This window comes from Polypterus senegalus, chromosome 8, assembly GCF_016835505.1.
Source record: "Polypterus senegalus isolate Bchr_013 chromosome 8, ASM1683550v1, whole genome shotgun sequence".
In the NCBI taxonomy this organism is placed as follows: Eukaryota; Metazoa; Chordata; class Cladistia; order Polypteriformes; family Polypteridae; genus Polypterus; species Polypterus senegalus.
Window position 1 is genome coordinate 173,378,071 of NC_053161.1, and position 23,192 is coordinate 173,401,262.

Here is a 23,192-nt window from a genome sequence, read left to right on the forward strand (position 1 = left end):
GAGCGTGCGCGTAACAGCCGGCATGCGAGAGATGCCTGTGACGTCACCAAGAGCGACAAAAACAGATGATCAGTGCACGAGAAGCTGGCTGTTGCCGTTGAGTGAGTCGGTTTTATCACATCACCCCACAGGCAGAAGGTAAGTGTAACAAAGGACCACTTTATCTTTAGTATGTTCAGGACTTATTGTGTCCACTCCGGAGTGTCGATCAGGACACTGGCAAATGATGCAGAGAATTCCACACAGCAGCTTAGATTGAAATTGAACTCATTTATTTGGAGATATACACCTGCACTCGAATAGGTATAGCTGGATTTGTATGTGTGGTCTACAATAAAAAAGAATACATAAAACTTATTGATAAAGTACCCAAAGTCCACTAGATGGCAGTATTACTGAAATTAAGAACACTAGCTTACCGGCAGTATAGAATCCAAATCAATAACGTAATCAGTACATACAATACAGTTTATTTTTTTGTATAGCCCAAAATCACACAGGAAGTGCCGCAATGGGCTTTAACAGGCCCTGCCTTTTGACAGCCCCCCAGCCTTGACTCTCTGAGAAGACAAGGAAAAACTCCCAATAAAAACCTTGTAAGGAAAAATGGAAGAAACCTCGGGAAAGGCAGTTCAAAGAGAGACCCCTTTCCAGGTAGGTTAGGCATGCAGTGGGTGTCAAAAGTAGGGGGTCAATACAATATACAGAACAGTACATGTAAACGACTTTACGTCTTAACATATAAAAAACATAAAATACAAGTTAAATGCAAACGAACCCACCTCTGGTCATCAACACACACTTATCTTAACTCAGTACACTGCTGATTCTTACTTATATCAAACAAATGCGGAATTGACTATTGCGGCACTCGTGCACCTTCTTCGCTTTTTTTAACATCCCATAATAGACACTCTCGTGCCTGCTGGGAGGTGCACCTTTTAATGTGATCCGTGTCTCTTTATAATTAATATCTCTCTAACAGTAAGTGATCTCGCTTTATTCGGAGTTACGTGCAATGAATCACCGGCACGCGCATTCTTGAAGACCCTGCTCCGCTGGATGTCTTTCTGTCGGGCACGACTTGTCACTGAATGGCCTCTGTCTGCGGCTCAGTGCACTTCATGAGTGAGGTGGCCCCATTTATTGAGCACTCCGAAGTGCTCAAGCTGTTCCACAACATCCTTCCGGCCGCCCTTCTGCAGAGGAGGGCTCAGCCAGTCTCCACGTGCCCCCTAGTGGTGGCACTGGTAGCGTTGACCTACCACGTTCCAACCCTGTGAAACCGTTGCAAGCCTGCAGGGCTACCCTCTGTCATCCCGGGGGAGGTATATTCCCGTGCAAGCTCCTTCCCTTAATAAGGCGTCCTAGCTGTCCAACACAAGGGCCAATGTGTTTTGGAAAATTCCTCCTTTAGAGCCAGGAAGTTAAGATTCTTCCTGAATGGGTCAAGATGCTAATATTTTGAAAACTGAAAAAAGAATGACCAATGTTCTTAAAGTAGTTTTTGAGATAATAGAATACCAACATGATTAAATACAAATGAATGTACTTAGTATATAGTTACACATATATACTGTATACCTATAGACATGCATATAGATGAACTATCAGGAGTAACTGCAGTGTGTCTCAAAAGTTAAGAGTTATTCTGTTGGGTATTCGACCTTTAAACGGCAAAATAAAATATTAAAGAAAAGGAGTGCACCTAAATAGTAAATTGGGTAAGTATATCAGTAGAAGAGAACAGAATAAGTAGGAATTTCACCTCTGCAATTGTTTTTTTATATAAAGAATCAACTAATAAAGAAACAATCACTTCATGAGGGGTGTGGTGGACGACCAGGACCCTTGCCTAGCTGGGATACCCCTATAATGAAAGTTGTGGGGGAGAGAGCATATCCATACCATTACCTCCCCCGGAGCGCTAGAGCCCCCCTGGCCTGCAGCAGTTCCACGACTTTGGAGCATGGAAGCTCAACCCTGCTGGGGGGCACCTGGAATAGCCCTTTTAGGACAAGACGCTTCGCCCCACAAGGCTCAGCTGAGAGCAGAGCACTGTGATGGCCATTACCTGGCTGGGACACCAACTGTATGGTGTGACGATGCGGGTTCTGCTCCATGCTCCCATCTTCCTTCTGGGAGCCCTTGAACCCGACACTGTCAGTAATGTCACCGATGAGCTTGGCAGTGAGGCACAACAAAGCAAGGGGATGGTGCAAAAGTGCTTTTATTAAAAATCAACAAACAAAAAACAGTTCTGTCCAAACAAATAGTGTAGTGCTTCATATCTTTAAATAAATAATCCATAAAAACAAGTGAAAAGGTCAGTCAGTCATTATCCAGCCCGCTGCTATATCCAAACACAGGGTCACTGGGGTCTGCTGGAGCCAATCCCAGCCATCACAGGGCGTAAGGCAGGGTGCCAGTCCACCTCAGACACTTCCACCTTCCACACTGGTCCGGTAGCCCTCCGATCCCTGGCTACGTCGGGCTTCATCCGGACTGAGACTTGGGTTCTTTCCCCAGCGGACAGGGCGCTCACGCTGGTGCTAAACCAGCCCAAAGCCTCCACGACTGCCACGGCCTTTCAACGGCCAATCGTCTTCAGTACCAGTCACTCCAGCTCCGTGATTGCTCAGCTGGGGCGACCGCTTTCTTCAGCCCCGCCAAGTGTCGGCCAAACACTCCTCTGCAGGGTCTCGCCTCCTAGCTGCCTGCCTTTGCTCCATTGAGCCTGCTCTCGCTCACTATCTCTCACCGGCTATCATCTCCCTGCTTCCTCCCTCCTTCTTCCCTGCAACCTCCATCTCTTTTTTTTCTCTCTTCTTTTTCCCCCTACTAGCTGCCTCACACTCCTGTTTATCACGAGGACGTGGATCAGCTACGGCAATCAGCAGCTCCCAGGAACAATTACGGATGTGGACGACTCCTCATCTGTGCACTTAAGCGAGGTTCACCCACATCACAAATTCCCTGGGAATCGATCTGGCACACACACCGTGCCCCCTCACTAAACCGCAAGTGCGGCGATGTTTTATTTGAAAAGTGGCCCGGTTAACTTGAGCTGTGGACCCGCTACACCACACATGGCAGGACTGGGGGAGAGAGGATCAGCAGTGCAATACCTTCCCCGGGACGCTAGACGTCAGCTATCCTGGGTGGCTGTGGTACCATGGATTTCCGCAGGGTATGCTGGGAGTTGGAGTTTAGCACTGCCCTGTTGGGTTCTATGGGGGCTGCCAGGGGGAGCTGCAGAGCCCTACACCGGGCTCTCACCACACCTAGGAGTGATTCCAGGTCCAATTAATAAGCCACCAGGAACCCTCCCAGGTCCATCATAAAAGGAGCCAGAGTCGGGAGGAAGAAGGACAAAGGTTGTGAGGAGGAGTGGAGGTGGAAGAAGTTGGAATTTGCAGATGAAGAAAGGACTGTAGGGGAACAAAGAAGAAACGTTTCCCCAGCTGTTGTGTGGAAATCCGTGTCAGGTTAGGGTGGCTGTACGCCGCAGGGGTAAACGGCAATGAAGAAAATCAGACACAGTTGCATGCGAACGCACACATCAATCAGTCGTCAAAATTTTTGAGTAATAAAAAACGGCAATCATTGTGACTTCTGTGTAAACTGGAAACGCCATTGTCACGGCTAAGTACAGTGTCGGCAATGTTGAAGAAATGGAAAAAGGAAAAGGGGGACACCTTGTGTCCTGTTGTGTAAGAAGCAGGAGAGATAATTCGTCATTCTGGAGTTCAAATTTGTAAATGCAAAAGGCTGAAGTAGGGAGTCGATTTAAGAGCAGTGTGGTGGAAGTGCTGCAGTCCATGGCTCTGGAACCATCCAGGCGCCCCTTGGCAGTGACCACGGTCCCCCACAAGGCTGAGTTTCCAAGCTCCGTGGCCCTTCATGCAATCCAGGGCGGCTACCCTCTTGCATCCCGAGGAAGATACTGCCCCTCTCCCGGTCCTTCCATTCTCAAGGCGTCTTGGTGGGGTAAGGTTCCCAGTCGTCTGTTACACACGATTGAAGTGTTTAAAATGATGAAGGGAATTAGTCCAGTGGATCAAGATGGTGACTTTAAAATGAGTTCATCAAGAACATGGGGACACAGCTGGAAACTTGTGAAGGGGAAATTTCACACAAACATTAGGAACACAGAAGGACAGACACTTGGAATAAGAGACCAAGTAGTGTGGGAGACAGTAAGACTTGAGAGACTTGCAAAACTCAACTTGATGTTATTTTTGGAGAATTAAGTGGATAGGACTAGTGAGTTTTTTTGGGTTCAATGGCCTGTTCTCGTCTAGATTGTTCTAATGTTCTAACGAAATGCCAATGCCGTCTCTCTCTCTCTCTCTCTCTCTCTCTGTTCAAGTCAAGTAAACCAGACAAGGATCAAATTTTGGACAGTATATAAGAAATATATACTAAAAACATTTCCTTGTTTGGAGAAAGATCCCACTCAATGTCCAGGTAGGGAATGCCTGTGACTGTGGTGGTGTGACTTGTTCAATTGGAGAGATACAAGGTGTGTCCTGGGTACATTTTAGACAAGTCTGAGTGACGTATGTGCACTCCATATACATGTTTTGATATCAGGTCAGGTCAAGTTGGGGAGCATGCAGTGGTACAGCATGTTGCTGCACCCACCACACGATGAAACAGCTCGGAATCCTGGTTGGCAACCCCCCAGGCAGACACGAGGTCCAGTCCCATCCTCTGGAAATGATCCTCTATCTGCCGGAGCCAGGTGTTATATGGACGACCCCTTGGCCTGGTCCAACCATTCAGAGTCCTCAACAATGAGTCGGATGACCTTTGGGGGAATCGCGCCACATGGCCGTAGTGCCGTAACTGATGCAGGTAATGTGCCTCATTCGGGACTCCATGAGCAACACAAAGTCAAACCAACGGTACCCAAGGATTCTCCGCAGAGACACAGTACCAACGGAGTCCAGTCTTCATCACAAGTCACTGGATAGTGTCTGGATAATGACCTCATGACCCCTGACTTCACAGGAAATTCAAAAAGAATTAATTGACTACAGAGTTTCGTTCCTTATCTGAAATTCTAACTAAAAGATTATTTTTTCCTTATCCCGTGAGATTGTTGAGGAGTGAATTCCTTAAAATGGGTTGCTATAATCCAATTTAGAATGTGAAAATCTTTATCAAAACTGGCCAGTAGTGCTTCAAGAATAGAGAGGCTGGGACAAGGTGAAGACAATCGCAAGATGACTTTACAATCATCTACAGCAGGGGTGTCAAACTCCGGGCCTGGAGGGCCGCAGTGGCTGCAGGTTTTTATTCTAACCATCTTTTTCATTAGTGACCCATTTTTGCTGCTCATGAACTTCTTTTGCCTTAGTTTTAATTAACTCGACTCAGGCCCAGGACTGGAGGAGCTTGACACCTGCGATCTACAGGATTCTGACATTTTATGATTTCTCTCTTTTTGTTTTTTGTTTTTTTTTTTTTCTCCATTGAGTCTTCAGTTCTCTATGCAAAAATGACGGTGGGGTTGATGCTGAGCAGGTCGATTAAAAAAGAGCAGTGAGGAGTCAGGAACACAACACAGTGGCAGCAAATCCTCAGGTAACTCTTGAGCCAATGGAGTACAAACCCTTTAGTCATCCAAAATGTCCTCTAAATAATATCCTGTATAAAACTCCTTTTGGTGCTAGATGCCTAAATCTATGAGATAGAATTCCAAGTTCTCTTCACGTTTGTCTTTATTACTACTTTTACATTCGCTGATTTGATTTGATCAGTTCTGCTTCACCCGGTATTGTAATCTTTTCTCCATAAAGGGTCTTATGATTGCTCCTGCTGTCAATGATGCCTTCTCAAATAAGGATTGGTTGATTTTCATGTCATTACTTTTGTCTTGATACTATTACTTAGTTTCCAGTAAGTTGTCATAGAAATTCAATTATCCCTCCTCAAGTTAAACCAATACATGAGACAAATCTGATGACCTGCCTTACTGCACTTTCTCTCTTGTGTAAGCCAAGCAGCGAGTAGTGGTGGCCCACACATGTGAGATGTGGTCCTTCTCCAGCCTGTTGGTCCTCCACACTTCAAAGTTTTTTTTATTAACACCTGATAATCTGACGTGAAGTGTGTTTTATCTTGTTGTTGAATACTGCGATAAGAATACACAGGAGACATCAAAGGTTTGGGGCAGCCACCCGTCTAATATGCCCTGGCTGCAAATGGGTACATTTTGTAGAGTTGTGTTTGGCTCAGAACTAATTCATAGGTGCAAAGATGGCAGCTCTAAAGGCTGAGAGCGGAAGTGACGTCATCATGGGTGCTGGAACCAGAAGTGATGTCATCGTGGACACTGGGACAACAAGTGACGTCATTATGGTTGCCAGGACCAGAAATGATGTCATCATGGCCGCCGGGACCTGGTGGGATTTCCCGTGAATGGTCTGCAGAGGATTGAAAGAGAAAGTCAGTCCATCTCCCGTGCAACTATCACAATTTAGGCCCATTAGCTGCCTCCCATTTGCATGTGTGTGACGATACCCTGTAGTGCAATTTCTCGATTTGGCGTAAACCTTATCTGAGTGGGCGCTGTTGCAGTTTTGATGGAATTAAATTTTGTTCTTTCAACAGCAAGGAAGAAGCAGGTGCCATTTATTGTAAAGTCTGGATGGACGTGAAAGAGGAGATGTGTGAGGATGACACAAATACCCTGGAGATCAGGGCGGTAACTGTTAAAGAGGAGGACTGTGAAGGGGGGTCCCTCCACCCTTACCCGGTGAATCTCGGCATTAAAGAGGAGGATTATGAACTGGGGTCAGTGGGCATTAAAGAAGATGCCGAGAAAACGCCTGTCAGCACAGCGAAACAGAAACCGAAATCTGTGGGGTGTGCCGACCTCAAGGTGAAGTCTGAATCATTACCGTCTGACACAAAGAGGACCGAGGACGGTGTGACTCGAGAAGATCAGGCCTCCCCTTCAAATCTGTCTGGAAAAGGTAAGTGTCAAATCAAAATACTTGCACGTTTTAGGGTGGGGATTATGAGCCAGAAAGGGAGGTCTCATGTGTTTTATGTGAAACTTGGAAGTGCAGTGAGGTGTCATATTTTATGGTAAAAAGACTGGGCGTTATTTAAAGTAAATTACTGAGGTAGCAAGAATATCATGAACTGCTTTGGGACGCTTTAAGAACGCGTTTGTGTTTTTCCCTATATAAATAATATGTTGTTATTACTATTATTATTATTAAAGTAACGCCAGGGATTCTGGGTCTCTGGGAGTTAATTGTGACTGAATTGTCTAACGTGTAGTTATGATATTGTACAGTAGAATGCCCCTGGGCTAAGTCAGTGCTCATCAGAACTGTGTCTGTTAATACTGACTACAGACTGCCCCCCTTTTTTTATTCCCTCCATTAAAATTGTCGATTGAAGTTTTGTCTTTCCCTATTCCACTCCTGTCCTCTTCTCCTGCACTGGCGTAACTCGGCAGAGTTCATTGGTTTGTGTTGGTTCAGGCCTACGTGATGGCGATTAGTTTGGTTGACCATGTTCTCAAAGGCATTGCTTTTAAGTGCACTTGTGCTCAAGGGGAGTGCTTTCTGCGTGCAACTGTAAGGGAGGGGTGTGTGAATATTATTATTATTATTATTTTTTATTTAATCTTGTCTTTTCGCATGAGCATTCAGTGTGTATGGTCAGCCATTGTACAGCGTCCCTGGAGCAATTTTCAGGTTGATGGTCTTTCTCACGGGCCCAGTGGAGTAGGATCCCTTCTGGCAATATCGGGATTTGAACAACTACTGAAGTAAGCAGAACCCCAAAACAAGTTTCTATATGTAATTTAAATGTGTTGTGACAGATTGGGGGCGCTATCGCTCCCTTGAACCCTCGGACAGTACGCCAGACACCAGATAAAAGTCCAAATATTGACTTTATTAATAACGCACAGTGCACAAAGCACCCTCCTCTCCACAATACTCATTAATAAACACACAATAATCAATAATTAATCCTCCACACTCCCAGATGCGTTGCCACCCTTCCACCCAGCTCAGCTCCACGTCTGGGCCTTTCCCACAATCCTTTATAGTCCTCGACCCGGAAGTGTTTTGCCCTCTCTGTCCACGTGACTAGGAACACTTCCGGGTCAGATAAAAAAAAAATCCTTTTTCTTTCACCCCGGAAGCACATCATTCCCCTTGTCCATGTGACTCGGATGTACTTCCGGAGCGTAGGGCAAATAATAGTCTTTGCTCCTCCCTGCAGCTCCATCTAGCGGCCCTTGTGGTATCCAGCAGGGCTGTGGATGAAAACATCCATTGTCCAGGATTCCCTGCTGGTCTTCGGGGCACCTCCATGCTGCAGGGAGGGCTCCATCTGGCGGCCTGGGGGTATTGGCCGGGATAAACGTGTATAAAGGAGAAAAGAAAAACATGTCAAAGTATTATGGGATTTGAACACTGCCATTTTGTAAACGCTTTCTCTTTTCTTTCTCTCGTGTCACAAGTTGTCAAGTACAGCAGTCATTTTTATATTCACTCCCAAACCCTGGATTTTCCAAGATGGGTGTATAAGTGTTGTCAGTGAGGATCGACAGAGAAGATGGACTGTAGGGTGTGTGAGGTAGGGATGAAGGGCGATGTTGGGAAGCTGTGCGTTCAATCCCCTCGGATCAAACGTGGGAGATCCAGCTACAGACACACAAGACTAAGGGGCCACTTTACCACTTCATGTGACAGAGGTGTCTGTAGGCTGACTTTTTAAAAATAATTATCTGTACTCACAGAAGGGCAGGGGCGGCACAGTGGTGCAAAGGTAGAGCTGCTGCCTCGCAGTAAGGAGACCTGGGTTCGCTTCCCGGGTCTTCCCTACATGGAGTTTGCATGTTCTCCCCGTGTCTGCATGGGTTTCCTCCCACACTCTATAAAGACTTGCAGGTTAAGTGCATTGGCAGTCCTAAATTGTCCCTAGTGTGTGCTTGGTGTTTGGGTGTGTGTGCCCTGCCCGGGGTTTGTTTCCTGCCTTGTGCCCTGAGTTGGCTGGGATTGGCTCCAGCAGACCCCTGTGACCCTGTGTTAGGATGTAGCAGGTTAGAAAATGACTGACTGACTGACTGAAGGGCAGGTCATTTTGGTATTCGGCTTCCCATCTCTCTTAATGAAGTGGTCTTTTATTGACTTGTACACCTTCGTTCTTGTATTGCACAGCAAAAACATGCCGCGGTGTGAAATGAACGGCCAAAACACACACAAGGCCTGCTTGTCATATTCAGCAGTGGGCTTTCTGGCTGTTGGCCTACAAAACTGGAGAAGAGGCAGGAGTGGAAACGGGTGCAGGAGTGCTTGAAAGCCGAAGGTGTTGAGATGGTCTTCTTTAACCAAATTCAATGATTAAATGTATGATAAGACTCCCCCTAGGAGTAACAAAATGTTAGATGGGGGGTATAGAGTGTGGAATTCTACCTCACATTTACAAGTCATGAGGGCCAGGCAGGATTGTCTGACATCCCACCTGGGAGAAAAGGGGATACCCTTGCCGAGAGATAAAGCTTGAATGGAAGGAGAGTGATGGACTGGCATCTTGTCCAGGATAGGTATGGGGACCCTTACTCAGACGAGAGGACAAAACAAAGGAGCAAGGAAGGCTCCTTTTCTGGAAAATGTTTGTCCCTAATCCACTAGATGGCAGCCTCCCAGAACCTTGGTAACCATGTGGACACCTGCAGGGCATGATGGGAGTTGTAGTGCTGTGAACCGGCCCTGTTGGGTCCCATGGGTGCCGCCAGGAGGTGCGGCAGGGATTCATGGTCCCTATTTTTTTGTCTCAACTTCCGCTTGCTTCCATCGGGCTGTGTCCTGCACCAGAACTAGTCTTGGGTCCAACATAAAAGGAAGTCATCCAGGAGGATGGGAGGAAGGAAGTCAATGGAGTGAGAAGAGGAAGGAAGGAAAAGTTTGTTCTTAATTATGATTGTGCAACCTTTTGGAGCGCCCTTTGTGAGGTATTTTTATAATCAAAAAGTCCTGCTTTGAACTCGTGACTGCATTTGTGCCGGTTGTATCCAGAGTTTGGGGGGCTCATGGTGCCCCCCTATCTATCTGTCTACAAGAAGAACCTTGAGCAGAAGTAATTAAAAGGTTTAATTGGCAGGTGAGTTTTATAGCGTCTGCAGCGTGTAACGATCAGGTTGAAAGGACAGGTTTTGTGATGTGCAGTCCAACAGTGATACAGGGGCAGCATAACAAAGAGCTACACAAACTGAAATATCAGGGGACTGGGTGATGTCGACCGAGCCCATGGGAGTTAAGAGAAGGTGTGGGCAGGGCAGCAAGTCAAACTGTTTGAAATACGGAGAGGAATTTGAGTGTACAGGCGAGGCGTCTCCTTGCTGGTGGGGTTCATCTTGTCATGAACCGTTTATGTCAATCCAGTTGAAATGGCTCAGGTTTTTTCCTGTGTCTTTAAACAAGTTGAGTTGTTCATGCATGGTGTTGTTGAAACTTTTAGCAGTTCACAATGAATTCATTATACAGTCTTCCCACTGTTTACGAGCATATTGAAGGAATTCTGGGAATTCAAAAACGTTACCTTCAAGTGAGGGAAAAATGTGTGCAGTGCTGCCTTTCATCACGGACACCCATTTTTTTTCAACAAATAACCTGAACTTCTATTTCAATGAGCGCAGGCAGACCACTACTTACGAGCACACATTCTCAAAAATGAGGCCTTTACCCCGTCATCCCCGACTCAATAATATGGCTGTGTCCCGTGTAACGGAGACATCAAAGGTTTGGGGCAGCCACCCGTATAATATGCCTTGGCTGCAAATGGCTGTTATTTTTGAGTTGTGTTCAGGGTGAAGTTCAAAACAGAATTGATTTGAGTGTGAGAATATGGCAGCTTTGAAGGCCAGGACAGGAAGTGATGTCATCGGGGACCAGGAGTGACGTCATCCATGGCACCGGAAAGTGACGTCATCATTGACGTTGGTGCCGGAAGTGATGTCATCAATAGTGCCGGTTCCAGAAGTGACGTCATCATGGCCACCAAGACCTGGTGGGATTTCCCTTGGATGGTCTGCAGAGGATTGAGAGAGAAGTCAGTGCAGGTCGTCACCCCCCTGGTCTGGCGTGGTACTACTATTGTTCAGGCCCTCCAGCTGCCTCCCAATCGCATGTGTGTGACAGCCGACTCCCATTATGCTTGTTCATAACGCCTGGAATCCTCAGCATACACTTGCATTCTGTGTAATACTTCTTTTTTATGCACTCGGTATTTGTACTTTACATAAAAGTCGAGAATAAACCAGCAATGATACAGTAATAACAAGAAGAAATGAAATGCCATCAATATCCCCCAAATTGAATAATGGTGTTGGGTGGCTAGTTATTGTACTGATGAGTGAGAAGGTAAAGATGACAAGGAAGAGCCTCCATGTTCTTCAAACTCAACTTCTGAGGGGTCCACCTCTTCTGCCTATTTGGGTACATTGACACTGAGCAGTGTCTGAACCCAAATGAGAATTGTATGCTGTTCACTGTTCACACCCGCCCAAAATGAGAGTGGTGCGGATGTTGTACCCAAAAGAGAGTAAGGCTAAATGAGAAGGCCACATGGACTTTCGTATCTGCAACGACATTGGCACGTAACCTCTAGATGTGAAAAACACATAACTTCAAATCCTCTATCTCGGAGAACACCCATCATTGTACATTTATGCAAGGGTCTCAGTTGTTCAAATTACTTAAGCTTTTTGGTACCGGTGGGCTCACTTGTGGGTCTGCCATGTGTTTAGCTGCAGCCTTGCAGCTTTCAGTACCCTCATGCCCACCATGCCTGCTCCATTAATTGACATTATTAGAATACAAATTAGGGAGTAAAAGTCTGCTCCCTCCAGTGGATGCGGAGTTTGTCTTCTCACTGAGCCTGCCCTTTCAATTAGCTTGTTGATTTGGTGGTCCTCCCCTGAAGTGATGCCACCGTCACAGAGTTCTAGAAGATGTGAAGGCCATCGCTTCCCACATTAAAGGAACGCAGTCTCCTAAAGTAAAAGAGCCTGCTCTGCCCTTTCTTTTGTAGTCTCTCTGTGTTTGAAGACCATTACAAACTATCATTGATGTGGACCTCCTAGTAGTTACGTGAGCACACCACCACATCCACACCATGAACAGTGACCAGACAGAGAGACTCTTTGGTGCGGCAGAGGTCAGTAAGCAGTTCCTTTGGTTTTGCTGATGTTAAGTTGCAGTCAGTTCTCAAAGTTCTCCGCCTGACTCCTCTCCCCTCTCATCCCCCCTTATCAATACACCCCATAAGTGCAGAATCATCTGAGAATATCTGCAAGTGACCTGACCTGCTGTTTTAGGTGTAGTCTGAGATGTTCAGAGTGATGTGTACCTCAGTTTGGTGCTCCATTCAGCCCTTGAGTCTCACAAACAATAGTCTGCCCTATAGATAGTCCATTATCAGGACACCAGAGGCTCATCCACCTGCACATCTCAGAGTTGATCCCTTAACAGGGGATGGTAATGAAATTGCTGAAGAATTTAAAACACAGAACCCTCACAGTGCTGCCATGTTTGACCAGGTGAGAATAAGCCTCATGGAGCAGATCGAGAATTGCATCCTCCACTCCAATCTTTGTCTGATAGTCAAACTGCAGTGGGTCCAGATGGTCTACCATAAGAGGACTCGCATAGTCCAGGACCAGCCTCTCAAAGGTCTTCATGATGTGAGACGTAACCGCCACTGACCTGTAGTCATTAGGTGAACAGGCACTTGCCTTCTTTGGGACAGGAACAATGCAGGATGTTTTCCACAGCAGCACCACTTTCTGAAGCCTTAGGGACAGCAAACTGAACAGGTGACAGATGACACCACAAAGCCCAGGCCTTAAGAACTCAAGGACCACAACATTTCCTGTGTGTAGCCCCCTTATGTCACAATCGGAAACGTACACCTTCTGCATATTTTTGATGACCACCTGAAACACAGTTTGTACAGTCTTGGTGCTTAGTGATGAATCTCAGAAGGAAGCGCACAGGAAATAACCACACAAGGTAAAATGGGTGCACGGAAAAAAACGCACGTGGAAGAGCATGCATACGGTAAAGTGCGCTAGTGGAAAAAAGCACACGGCGGAGACATATAACTATTACAAATATACAGTGGTGTGAAAAACTATTTGCCCCCTTCCTGTTTTCTTATTCTGTTGCATGTTTGTCACACAAAATGTTTCAGATTATCAAACACATTTAACCATTAGTCAAATATAACACAAGTAAACACAAAATGCAGTTTTTAAATGAAGGTTTTTATTATTTAGGGAGAAAAAAAAATCCATACCTACATGGCCCTGTGTGAAAAGTAATTGCCCCTTGTTAAAAATAACCTAACTGTGGTGTATCACACCTGAGTTCAATTTCCGTAGCCACCCCCAGGCCTGATTACTGCCACACCTGTTTCAATCAAGAAATCACTTAAATAGGAGCTGCCTGACACAGAGAAGTAGACCAAAAGCACCTCAAAAGCTAGACATCATGCCAAGATCCAAAGAAATTCAGGAACAAATGAGAACAGAAGTAATTGAGATCTATCAGTCTGGTAAAAGTTATAAAGCCATTTCTAAAGCTTTGGGACTCCAGTGAACCACAGTGAGAGCCATTATCCACAAATGGCAAAAACATGGAACAGTGGTGAACCTTCCCAGGAGTGGCCGGCCGACCAAAATGACCCCAAGAGCGCAGAGCGACTCATCCGAGAGGTCACAAAAGACCCCAGGACAACGTCTAAAGAACTGCAGGCCTCACTTGCCTCAATTAAGGTCAGTGTTCACGACTCCACCATAAGAAAGAGACTGGGCAAAAACGGCCTGCATGGCAGATTTCCAAGACGCAAACCACTGTTAAGCAAAAGAACATTAGGGCTCGTCTCAATTTTGCTAAGAAACATCTCAATGATTGCCAAGACTTTTGGGAAAATACCTTGTGGACTGATGAGACAAAAGTTGAACTTTTGGAAGGCAAATGTCCGTTACATCTGGCGTAAAAGGAACACAGCATTTCAGAAAAAGAACATCATACCAACAGTAAAATATGGTGGAGGTAGTGTGATGGTCTGGGGTTGTTTTGCTGCTTCAGGACCTGGAAGGCTTGCTGTGATAGATGGAACCATGAATTCTACTATCTACCAAAAATCCTGAAGGAGAATGTCCGGCCATCTGTTCGTCAACTCAAGCTGAAGCGATCTTGGGTGCTGCAACAGGACAATGACCCAAAACACAGCAGCAAATCCACCTCTGAATGGCTGAAGAAAAACCAAATGAAGACTTTGGAGTGGCCTAGTCAAAGTCCTGACCTGAATCCAATTGAGATGCTATGGCATGACCTTAAAAAGGCGGTTCATGCTAGAAAACCCTCAAATAAAGCTGAATTACAACAATTGTGTAAAGATGAGTGGGCCAAAATTCCTCCAGAGCGCTGTAAAAGACTCATTGCAAGTTATTGCAAACGCTTGATTGCAGTTATTGCTGCTAAGGGTGGCCCAACCAGTTATTAGGTTCAGGGGGCAATTACTTTTTCACACAGGGCCATGTTGGTTTGGATTTTTTCTCCCTAAATAATAAAAACCATCATTTATAAACTGCATTTTGTGTTTACTTGTGTTATATTTGACTAATGGTTAAATGTGTTTGATGATCAGAAACATTTTGTGTGACAAACATGCAAAAGAATAAGAAATCAGGAAGGGGGCAAATAGTTTTTCACACCACTGTAAAATATACACCACCTATACTGCTAGATGTTTTTAATTATAATAAAATATAAACAATTAACACACCCTAATTAAAAGTATTATTGTAAATTAGCTATTCTCCTCAAGTAAGACAATTTGTCCTCAGTTTTGTTATATTTTTCTACAGAGCTGGCAACAAGCACATAAAGTTGTCTGTATTTCCTTTTGGTAGACTCCAGTCTGTTAGCTTGGGCGTTCACTAAAGTGATTTTATGGCATGCTAAATCCCTACACAATCCCTCGAAAAGCATCCATATGCTCGGATGACTGTAATGAAATAGGGAGTTGTAACCGAGAATTTGCTTGCCTTTCTGACTGGTCGAAAACTCCATCTCGCTTATTCAAAAAAAAAAAAAAACGTCAACTTGCCTTGCTCGAAAGTTAGGGAAAATTAAAGAAAACTCTAGCAAATTATAACATACAGGCTTCTAAATATGTTTAGTGAACAATTATACAATTTCGTTTATTGCGATGTATACTATAACATTTTTTACTTCTTTGCATATACGCCTTTGCCGTTTGCACATTTTTCCGTGTGCTGTTATTTCCCGTGCTCTGATATTTCCTGTGCGCTTCTTTCCTGTCACCCTTAGTGATTGGCCTCATCATAGTCCTCATTATTACTGAAATATCATGGAAAATGGGTCTCTGCATCAACCGGTTTGTAGGCCAGTAATGCCGGGTTTATACTTCACGTGACGCGACATGTGCTGCTACGGATGCCACTGCTATGCAAGCATTGTACTACTTATAATTGTGCGCGTACTTTATGTAAATCTGGAAGGTTACACCAGGTGGCAGTGCGGGATATCATCACGGTGAGAACAGGTCCGGCCTGGCTGTGTTGTGAATTGCCTGAAACATCCATTAAATTCCCAGGACGCCTTGGCACAATATCTTTGAAAAGGATGTTTAATGATTACATCCCTCAATCCAGGGATGCACCCATTCCAGCAAGCATCGGGCATGAGACAGAAACACAATCCCTGGATGGGGCATCAGCTCATCGCAAGGTGAAGACAAGCACATAAAGACACACACTGGCATCATTTTAGAGTTACCAAATCCCCAAACATGCATATCTTTGGAAGGAAACCAGAGCCCACTGTGGAAACCCAGCAGGAAAACATGCAAACTCCAGGCAGGGAACACAAGGGACGTGACTCCCTACTGCAAGGTAGCTGTGCTACCGCTCTGCCACCGTGTCACCCCCATGTGAGTAATTATTAACAGTTTTCATTATTTACATGAAGTTGACGACTTATCTGTAAAATGTAACATACATACTTTAATGCATTTCATCATGAAAGTGATATCCAGTATAAACCTAAGGATTCTAAATGTGCAGAGAGCTGGAATATCATAAATGTAACGTGTGCTGTGTGGCGATTGTTGCTGTCCGTGCAGAAGCTCATAGCGATTAACAACTGAGTCGGTTTTAAGATGACTTCTATATTCTACTTTAATGATAAAATAAATTAGGAGATTAAAGTTGAATTTTCCACTTTAATCACAAAGTAGACCTTTTTTTTTTATCACCGTATCCCTAATTTTTTTTTTCCCCCTTTGTGGCTCAAATACGCTTCCATACATTCTGATACTATTGCTGAGGTGCAAGAAAATAATAAAAAAAGAGACCTTTAAAAATGTATTGTGTCATTATGATTGGGAATATGCGACGCTTGTACTGCCTGTGTGAGAAATAGATGAATAAAACCACCACAGATACATTTGTATGTCAGCATTTAAGTTTGATGATTTGCTTCACCACATCGAACCATTCATCAAACATCGAAGCGCGCACATCGATCCTGTAAGATCTGCAAAGCGGCTTTCTGTCACATGTAGATAGTAAACAGAGGCTCTGACGTCACATTCCAACTTGATCACACTGTGCACCCCGATTTTTTTTATTTTTTTTAACCGAGTCGAGTTTGTGACACTGGCACCAACAACCATGCCACGTTCAAAATCACTAAAATCCCCTTTCTTGTCATTCTGTTGCTCGGTTTGAAGTTCAGCAGGTCATCTTGACAATATCTGCATATCGAAATGCATTGAGTTGCTGCCATGTGATTGGCTGATTAGATATTTGCGTTAACAAGCAGTTGAACGGGTGTACCTAATAAAGTGGCCAGTGAGTGTACATGAACACACCAATTAAATACACCATAAAACAGAGAAAAATTCAGCTTGATTAGCATAAATTAATCCTCACAGTACAAGTCTATTAACAAATAGAATTGTAGGGTATAAATTTCACCGGTGTGTCGCAAGTCCTGGTGTCTCCTGACCGTGCGTTTTGTCATTTTCTTCTTCCAGATCATTGCACCTCCTGGAGTCCTGTGCATTAATACATCACTTTGCTCCTTCCTCTGTCTTCCTTTAGTGATTTAAGTAAGCCATTTTACTATTTGTTTTGGAGTCAAGTGGCTTTAGTCTAACTTGGAGGAATGTTGGGACATATACTCGGCATTAAAGGTGCATTTCACGTACTTTGCATGACACTTCTGTTTTATCAGATATCTGCTTTGAAATAATTATGCTGGCTGAAGATTATCACTTTTCACCTCCATTATTCAAGTAAGATAAGAACCACATATAAAGGTGAATAATCATTTAAGAGTTTGATGCAGTTCTGTAATGTGTTTAACAAAATGTGACCAGTAATGTTTTGAGGTGGGCCTGTCACATGTCATCTGTTTAGTTTACTCTTTCAACTCCTTAAGTGTGCTGATGTGGTCAATAGTTGTAATAAAAAAGCAAAGTTATCAAATTATCTTTCCCATGCAACTAAAGTTTTACAATTGCATTTCCTTTAAAAGGTTGTTCATAATTTCAACCAGCATTTCTTTAATGTTGTGTGTTACTGTCACTAATAAGACAATGGATAATAAATAAGCCTTTGTTTCTCTTTTTATACTTCACACAGGAGACAAACGTCACTGCTGTTCTGAATGTGGCAAGCAATTCTGTCGCCGGATTCATCTTGAGAACCACACTAGAATTCACACGGGAGAGAAGCCATATTGTTGTCTGGAATGTGGCAAACAATTATCTGACCGGAACAGTCTTCAGATCCACAACCGAATTCACACAGGAGAGAAGCCATTCTGCTGCTCTGAATGTGGCAGGCAATTCTCTCACAGGAGTACTTATTTGAGGCACCAAAAAATTCACACTGTAAGGAAACCATATTGCTGTTCTGAATGTGGCAAAGGATTCTCCCGAACCACCTATCTTAAGATCCACAAGCGAATACACACAGGAGAGAAACCCTATTGCTGTTCAAACTGTGGGAAACAATTCTCTGAAAGGAGACATCTTCGGAGTCACAAAAGAACTCACACAGGAGAGAAGCCGTACTGCTGTGCTGAATGTGGCAGACAATTCTCATACAGGAGTAACCTTTTAAGACACAAGGGAATTCACGCTGTAGGGAAGCCATATTGCTGTTCTGAATGTGGCAAAGGATTCTCGCGAACCACCTATCTTAAGATCCACAAACGAATACACACGGGAGAGGAACCATATCGCTGTTCTTATTGCGGAAAGCAATTCTCTGACAGGAGCAATCTTCAGAGCCACAAAAGAATTCACACGGGCGAAAACTCACATTGCTGTTCTGAATGTGGCAAGCAATTCTCGCACAAGAGCCGTCTAGAGAGCCACACAAGAATTCACACTGGAGAGAAGCCATATTGTTGTGTGGACTGTGGCCAGCAGTTCTCTCTCAGGAGTAATCTTCAAAGGCACACAAGGATTCACACAGGAGAAAAGCCATACTGCTGTTCTGAATGTGGCAAACGATTTTCGCAGATGAAGAGCCTTAATAGACACTTTACACTTCACACAGGAGAGAAGGAGGAAGCCCTGAAGGAGTAAGTTAGCAGGTGAAGAAGGAGGAACTTGGGGAAAGATTAAAATGTAATCCTCCTAATTAAGGTTTTGACGAGATCCTTCACATCATGGTCAACCTGGGTGGATATACAGTAATAGCAGTCAACAGACTAGTGTTAGATCAGTACTAAAATTTTGACTTCTGTGTTGATACCAGCTTTCAGACTTCTATACCACTACCAAAATGGTACTAAAGCAAATAACAGATAACTCCCTTCAAAGTCGCTCAATCAAGCTCCTTCCTGGTGGGGTGCATAAACACACGTGTCACCTCTTGATAAACACACACTTGCCTCCCTTGCCTTTCTACAAGCTACGGTTTCACTTTGAATACTTTCCAGTGCATCAGTGTTGGCTGTCCCCATTGGAGTCTCCAGCATGTCAAAGGGGACAGGGTGTTTAAAGGGGATTACCCCCCACAGAGTCTCTAGCATGTCAAATGGGGAGTGTGACTCCATGTCTTCATACAAGCAGCAGTTCCCCTTTGAATCTTCTATTGCATGGGCTGTTTAAATTTCTTAATCTGGAGACACAAATTAGAAAATACTGAAACCCAATATGAAGATTATCAAAATCATAAAGACACAAATAACAATGACAGTAAAAAAGTAGCCCTTTTTGTATTTCCCTTCAAGTATATTTCTCACATGAATATTACTGAAAGAGAAAAGTGGGAAACAAAACACATTGTTAAAGGAAAACTCCATCTACCCATTTTCCAAACCTGCTTATTCAGTGCAGGGTAATGGGGCAGCAGGAGCCAATCCCAGCAAGCACTGGGTGCAAGGCAATAACATTCCCTGGTTAGCGGTGCCAGTCCATTGCAGTCCTTGAACTGTTTGGCAGAAAGCAGAGCACTTCACACGGAGGGAGACCATGTGGACTTCACACAGGGAGCCCCTTGGGCTTGAACCAAAATCAGTAATCAGCATTCATACCAGGAATCGATTCCATAGCTAATGTCACTGCCGGTGGACAGAGTATAAGGTTTAGTAAAGATGAGAGAAAGATATTCTTGGGATGCAGCGGGAGGCTATGAGGAATTTTGAAAGGACAGTACAAAAGGTCACTTAACACTAGAATCCCTGAAGCCTATGAAAAAACTCGTAATCCCGTGCCACCTTAAATTCCTTCTCACCTCTCCATTCGGTGTCTTTTGTTTTGCAAATGTATCGATCAGTACAAGCAGCAAGCAGCCTGCTGTCCCACCCAAACTCACCCCCAATGGATGGAGCTCAGCTCGGGCAAAAACTTTTCCCAACTCAAGTCTGTTCATCTTGGTGTGCGGTGCCTGGAGTTGTAGAGGGTAAGTAATATATCGTTATTTGGAATATATGCATGTCATGTGTGTTCCGTGTCTACAACGATCTAGGTAAATGTAGGATGACAGTTGAATGCAAGATATGCAAGAAATGCTGAACACATAACCAAAACACAAACCTTTTCCATGTTATAGTACTAACAACAAAATTTTGACATGAAGTGTAAAATATGTGAAGACTGAAGTCCAGATATCAAATAAACACTTTCATAAAATGTATAACAAAACAAGTGTGCTTTTATTCAAGAATATAACGGGAGAAAAAGAAATCGGGTTAGGGTACAACTCTGACTGCTTGGGTGGTGCAGCTGTAAGAACTGCTGACTCGTAATCAAGAGGTTGTGGATTCAATTACAGGCGCTTCCCAGAATTACCATTTTGAGTAGTGAGCTGCTCTTACTGTTATTATTATACAATTAAAACATACATTTGATTTGAGTCTGTAACAGTCGGGGTAAATGTAGGGTACTTGTAAAGGTTAGCGTTAGAGTTTTATTCTCTCAGTCACTCTTCAGTACAAGAGCAATGGTACGAGAATGCAGTCAGACTGCTTTTTTTGGGGACATACACTGCCAGATCTAAACACTAGTGTGGAGAGTCACTCGCGTACTGAGGTGTCTATAGCCGCAGGTGGATGCTGCTGTCGCGCTTTTTGTAACTGATCTTTTCCTGAATAAGGAGTGGCATTGCACATGTACTTTGTAAGCGTGCCCTTGTCAATCAAACACGGGAAGCTCAGCAGTCTACTTGTGACTTTACACTGTAGGAAGTTAAGTAAATAAATCAAGGGAAATACCATTCAATGAGGCTTTTATACGTATAAGTAACATATAAACGTTTCTTCTGTAAAGACCATCACAAAACATAATCACAAACAGGACTTGGCACGATACGTTGCCGAGTTGTGTAAGCTGTGCTGTTCTGTTGAGGGACAAGTGTGTGGCAGACTGACTGGCAGGATGATGCCCGACCTTGACCTGCTTTGAAACGGTGCCATCTTTCGCCTTTACGCCTGGTGCAGCTACAGTGTTCTTATATGTGAGCGGACGTTTCTTGCGGGAAGGGCTTCTGTTCTCTTTTTCAGATGTAGAACCCTCATCCTTATCTGAGTTAACTTCTGTTATAGCACGTCTTTATTTGAAAACAGCAGTGTCACATGGGGTGATTGGGAGAATAAAACTGATTAATAAAACAAAACGCTAACTTTTACAAGTACCATGCATTTACCACAGCTGTTACATACTCAAATAAACTGTATGTTTTTATTCTATAAATAGTAAAAATAAGAGCAGCTCACTACTGAAAATGGTAATTCTGGGAAGTGACTACACTTGAACCAGCGACCTCTTGATTATAAGACAGCAGTTCTTACCGCTGTACCACCCAAGTGGTTGTGTCACTGTCGTCCCCTAAGCCTATTTCTTTTTCTTTGGTTATATTCTTGAATGAAAGTGCACTTGTTTTGTTATATTTGTACCTTTTGTGAAAGTTCTTATTGATATTTGGACTTCAGTCTTCACACACTTAATATCAAAATGTTGTCGTTAGTACTATAACATGATAAAAGTTTGTGTTTTAGGTGTGTGGTCAGCATTTCTTACATTTTCTGTCATCCTCATTGTAGACATGGAACACACATGAAATGCATGTGTTCCAAATACTATACTCCATACAACTCCAGGCACCTCACACCCAGACAGGCAAGACTTTACCTGGCAGAACTTTTTGTTCGAGTTGAGCTGCATTGGAGAGCAGGCAGCTTGCTGCTTGTGCTGATCGACACATTTACAAAACACAAAACGCTGATGAGGAGAGGTGCAAAGGGATTTAAGGTGGCCCGGAATTACGAGTTTTTTCATAGGCTTCAGGGATTCTAGTGTCAACTTAGTCACTTGACATGTGGATTGATAAGGACTGAAACAGTTCAAAATCAATGTTGCATATTCACCTTGTTTTAAATAACTCCTTTTTAAGTAATGTTTTTCAAATGAGCTCCACCATTAATAATTCATTTTTTTATTTGCCTGTGGAATTAATAAAGGTTATCTTAATGGGTCTTATCTTAGCTTAGAGTAGCTATTCTTATCTTTCCTTATCTTTTCATTTCTTATCTTTCCTTCACATTTCTTACCTTATCTTATCATTTCTTGTGTTAGCTTATCTTAACTTTTTTATCTTAACTTAGCTTTTCTTAGCTTAGATTCTCTTAGCTTTTCTTATCTTATCTAAGCTTAACTCAGCTATTCTCATCCTGTTTTAGCTTTTCTTATATTAGCTTAGCATTTCTTAGCTAAGTTTTTCTTAATCTTATCTTAGCTTAACATTTCATGTCTTATTTTAGTTTAGCTGTTCTTATCTTTTCTCAGCTTAACATTTCATGTCTTATTTTAGTTTAGCTGTTCTTATCTTTTCTCATCTTATTTAAGCTTAGCTTAGCATTTCTCACCGTGTCTTAGCTTTTCTTACATTAGCTTAGCATTTCTTATCTCAGCTTTTCTTAACTTAGTTTAACATTTCTTAGTTTAGTTTATCTTAGCTTTTCTTAACCTTGTCTTTGCCTAACATTTTGTATTTAGCTTTTCTTACATTAGTTTAGCAGTTCTTATCTCAGCTTAGCTTTCTTTTCTTAACTTAGTTTTTCTTAACTTGCTTTTTCTTTTTCTTATCTTTTCTTAACTAAGCCTTGCCTTTTCTCATCTTATCTAAGCTTAGCTTAGCATTTCTCATCGTGTCTTAGCTTTTCTTATATTAGCTTAGCAGTCCTTATCTCAGCTTAGCTTTTCTTATCTTAGTTTAGCATTTCTTAGCTTAGTTTATCTTAGCTTCGCTTTTCTTAACCTTAGCTTAACATTTTGTATCTTATTTTAGTTTGGCTTTTCTTATCTTTTCTTAACTTAGCTTAGCATTTCTCATCTCAGCTTAGCTTTACTTAACTTAGTTTTTCTTAGCTTTGCTTTTCTTATCTTTTTCTTATCCTATCTTTCTAACTTTGCTCATAGTTTATTGTTACCCAGGTTTACATTTAACAATATAATTAACCAGTTTTATTTTTTTTTTAATTCTAAAATCAGTATCTACTACTTATATTTTACATGGGATAAACCTTGCTGAATACTTTGGCAGACAGTCCAGTTTGACGTTTTTAACTGTACTAAGTGACATTGTGCTGAATGCCTACTGCTTACCT

At 43.2% G+C, this 23,192-nt stretch overlaps 1 protein-coding gene across 1 annotated transcript; it reads left to right on the forward strand.

The window, feature by feature from the left end:
- Positions 1-22: 22 nt before the first annotated feature.
- LOC120534708 (zinc finger protein OZF-like) lies at positions 23-19,777 on the forward strand. The gene is made up of 3 exons (XM_039762294.1): positions 23-138; positions 6,622-6,986; positions 17,717-19,777. Exons 1-3 carry the CDS (start codon positions 23-25, stop codon positions 18,667-18,669), a joined length of 1,434 nt encoding a protein of 477 aa, XP_039618228.1. The 3' UTR covers positions 18,670-19,777.
- Positions 19,778-23,192: the final 3,415 nt, after the last annotated feature.

Coding starts and splice junctions, on each gene's coding strand:
- LOC120534708 (XM_039762294.1), top strand. CDS start 23: ATGCGAGAGATGCCTGTGACGTCACCAAGAGCGACAAAAACAGATGAT. Junction 139..6,621: donor CATCACCCCACAGGCAGAAG/GTAAGTGTAACA, acceptor TTCTTTCAACAG/CAAGGAAGAAGCAGGTGCCA. Junction 6,987..17,716: donor TTCAAATCTGTCTGGAAAAG/GTAAGTGTCAAA, acceptor TACTTCACACAG/GAGACAAACGTCACTGCTGT.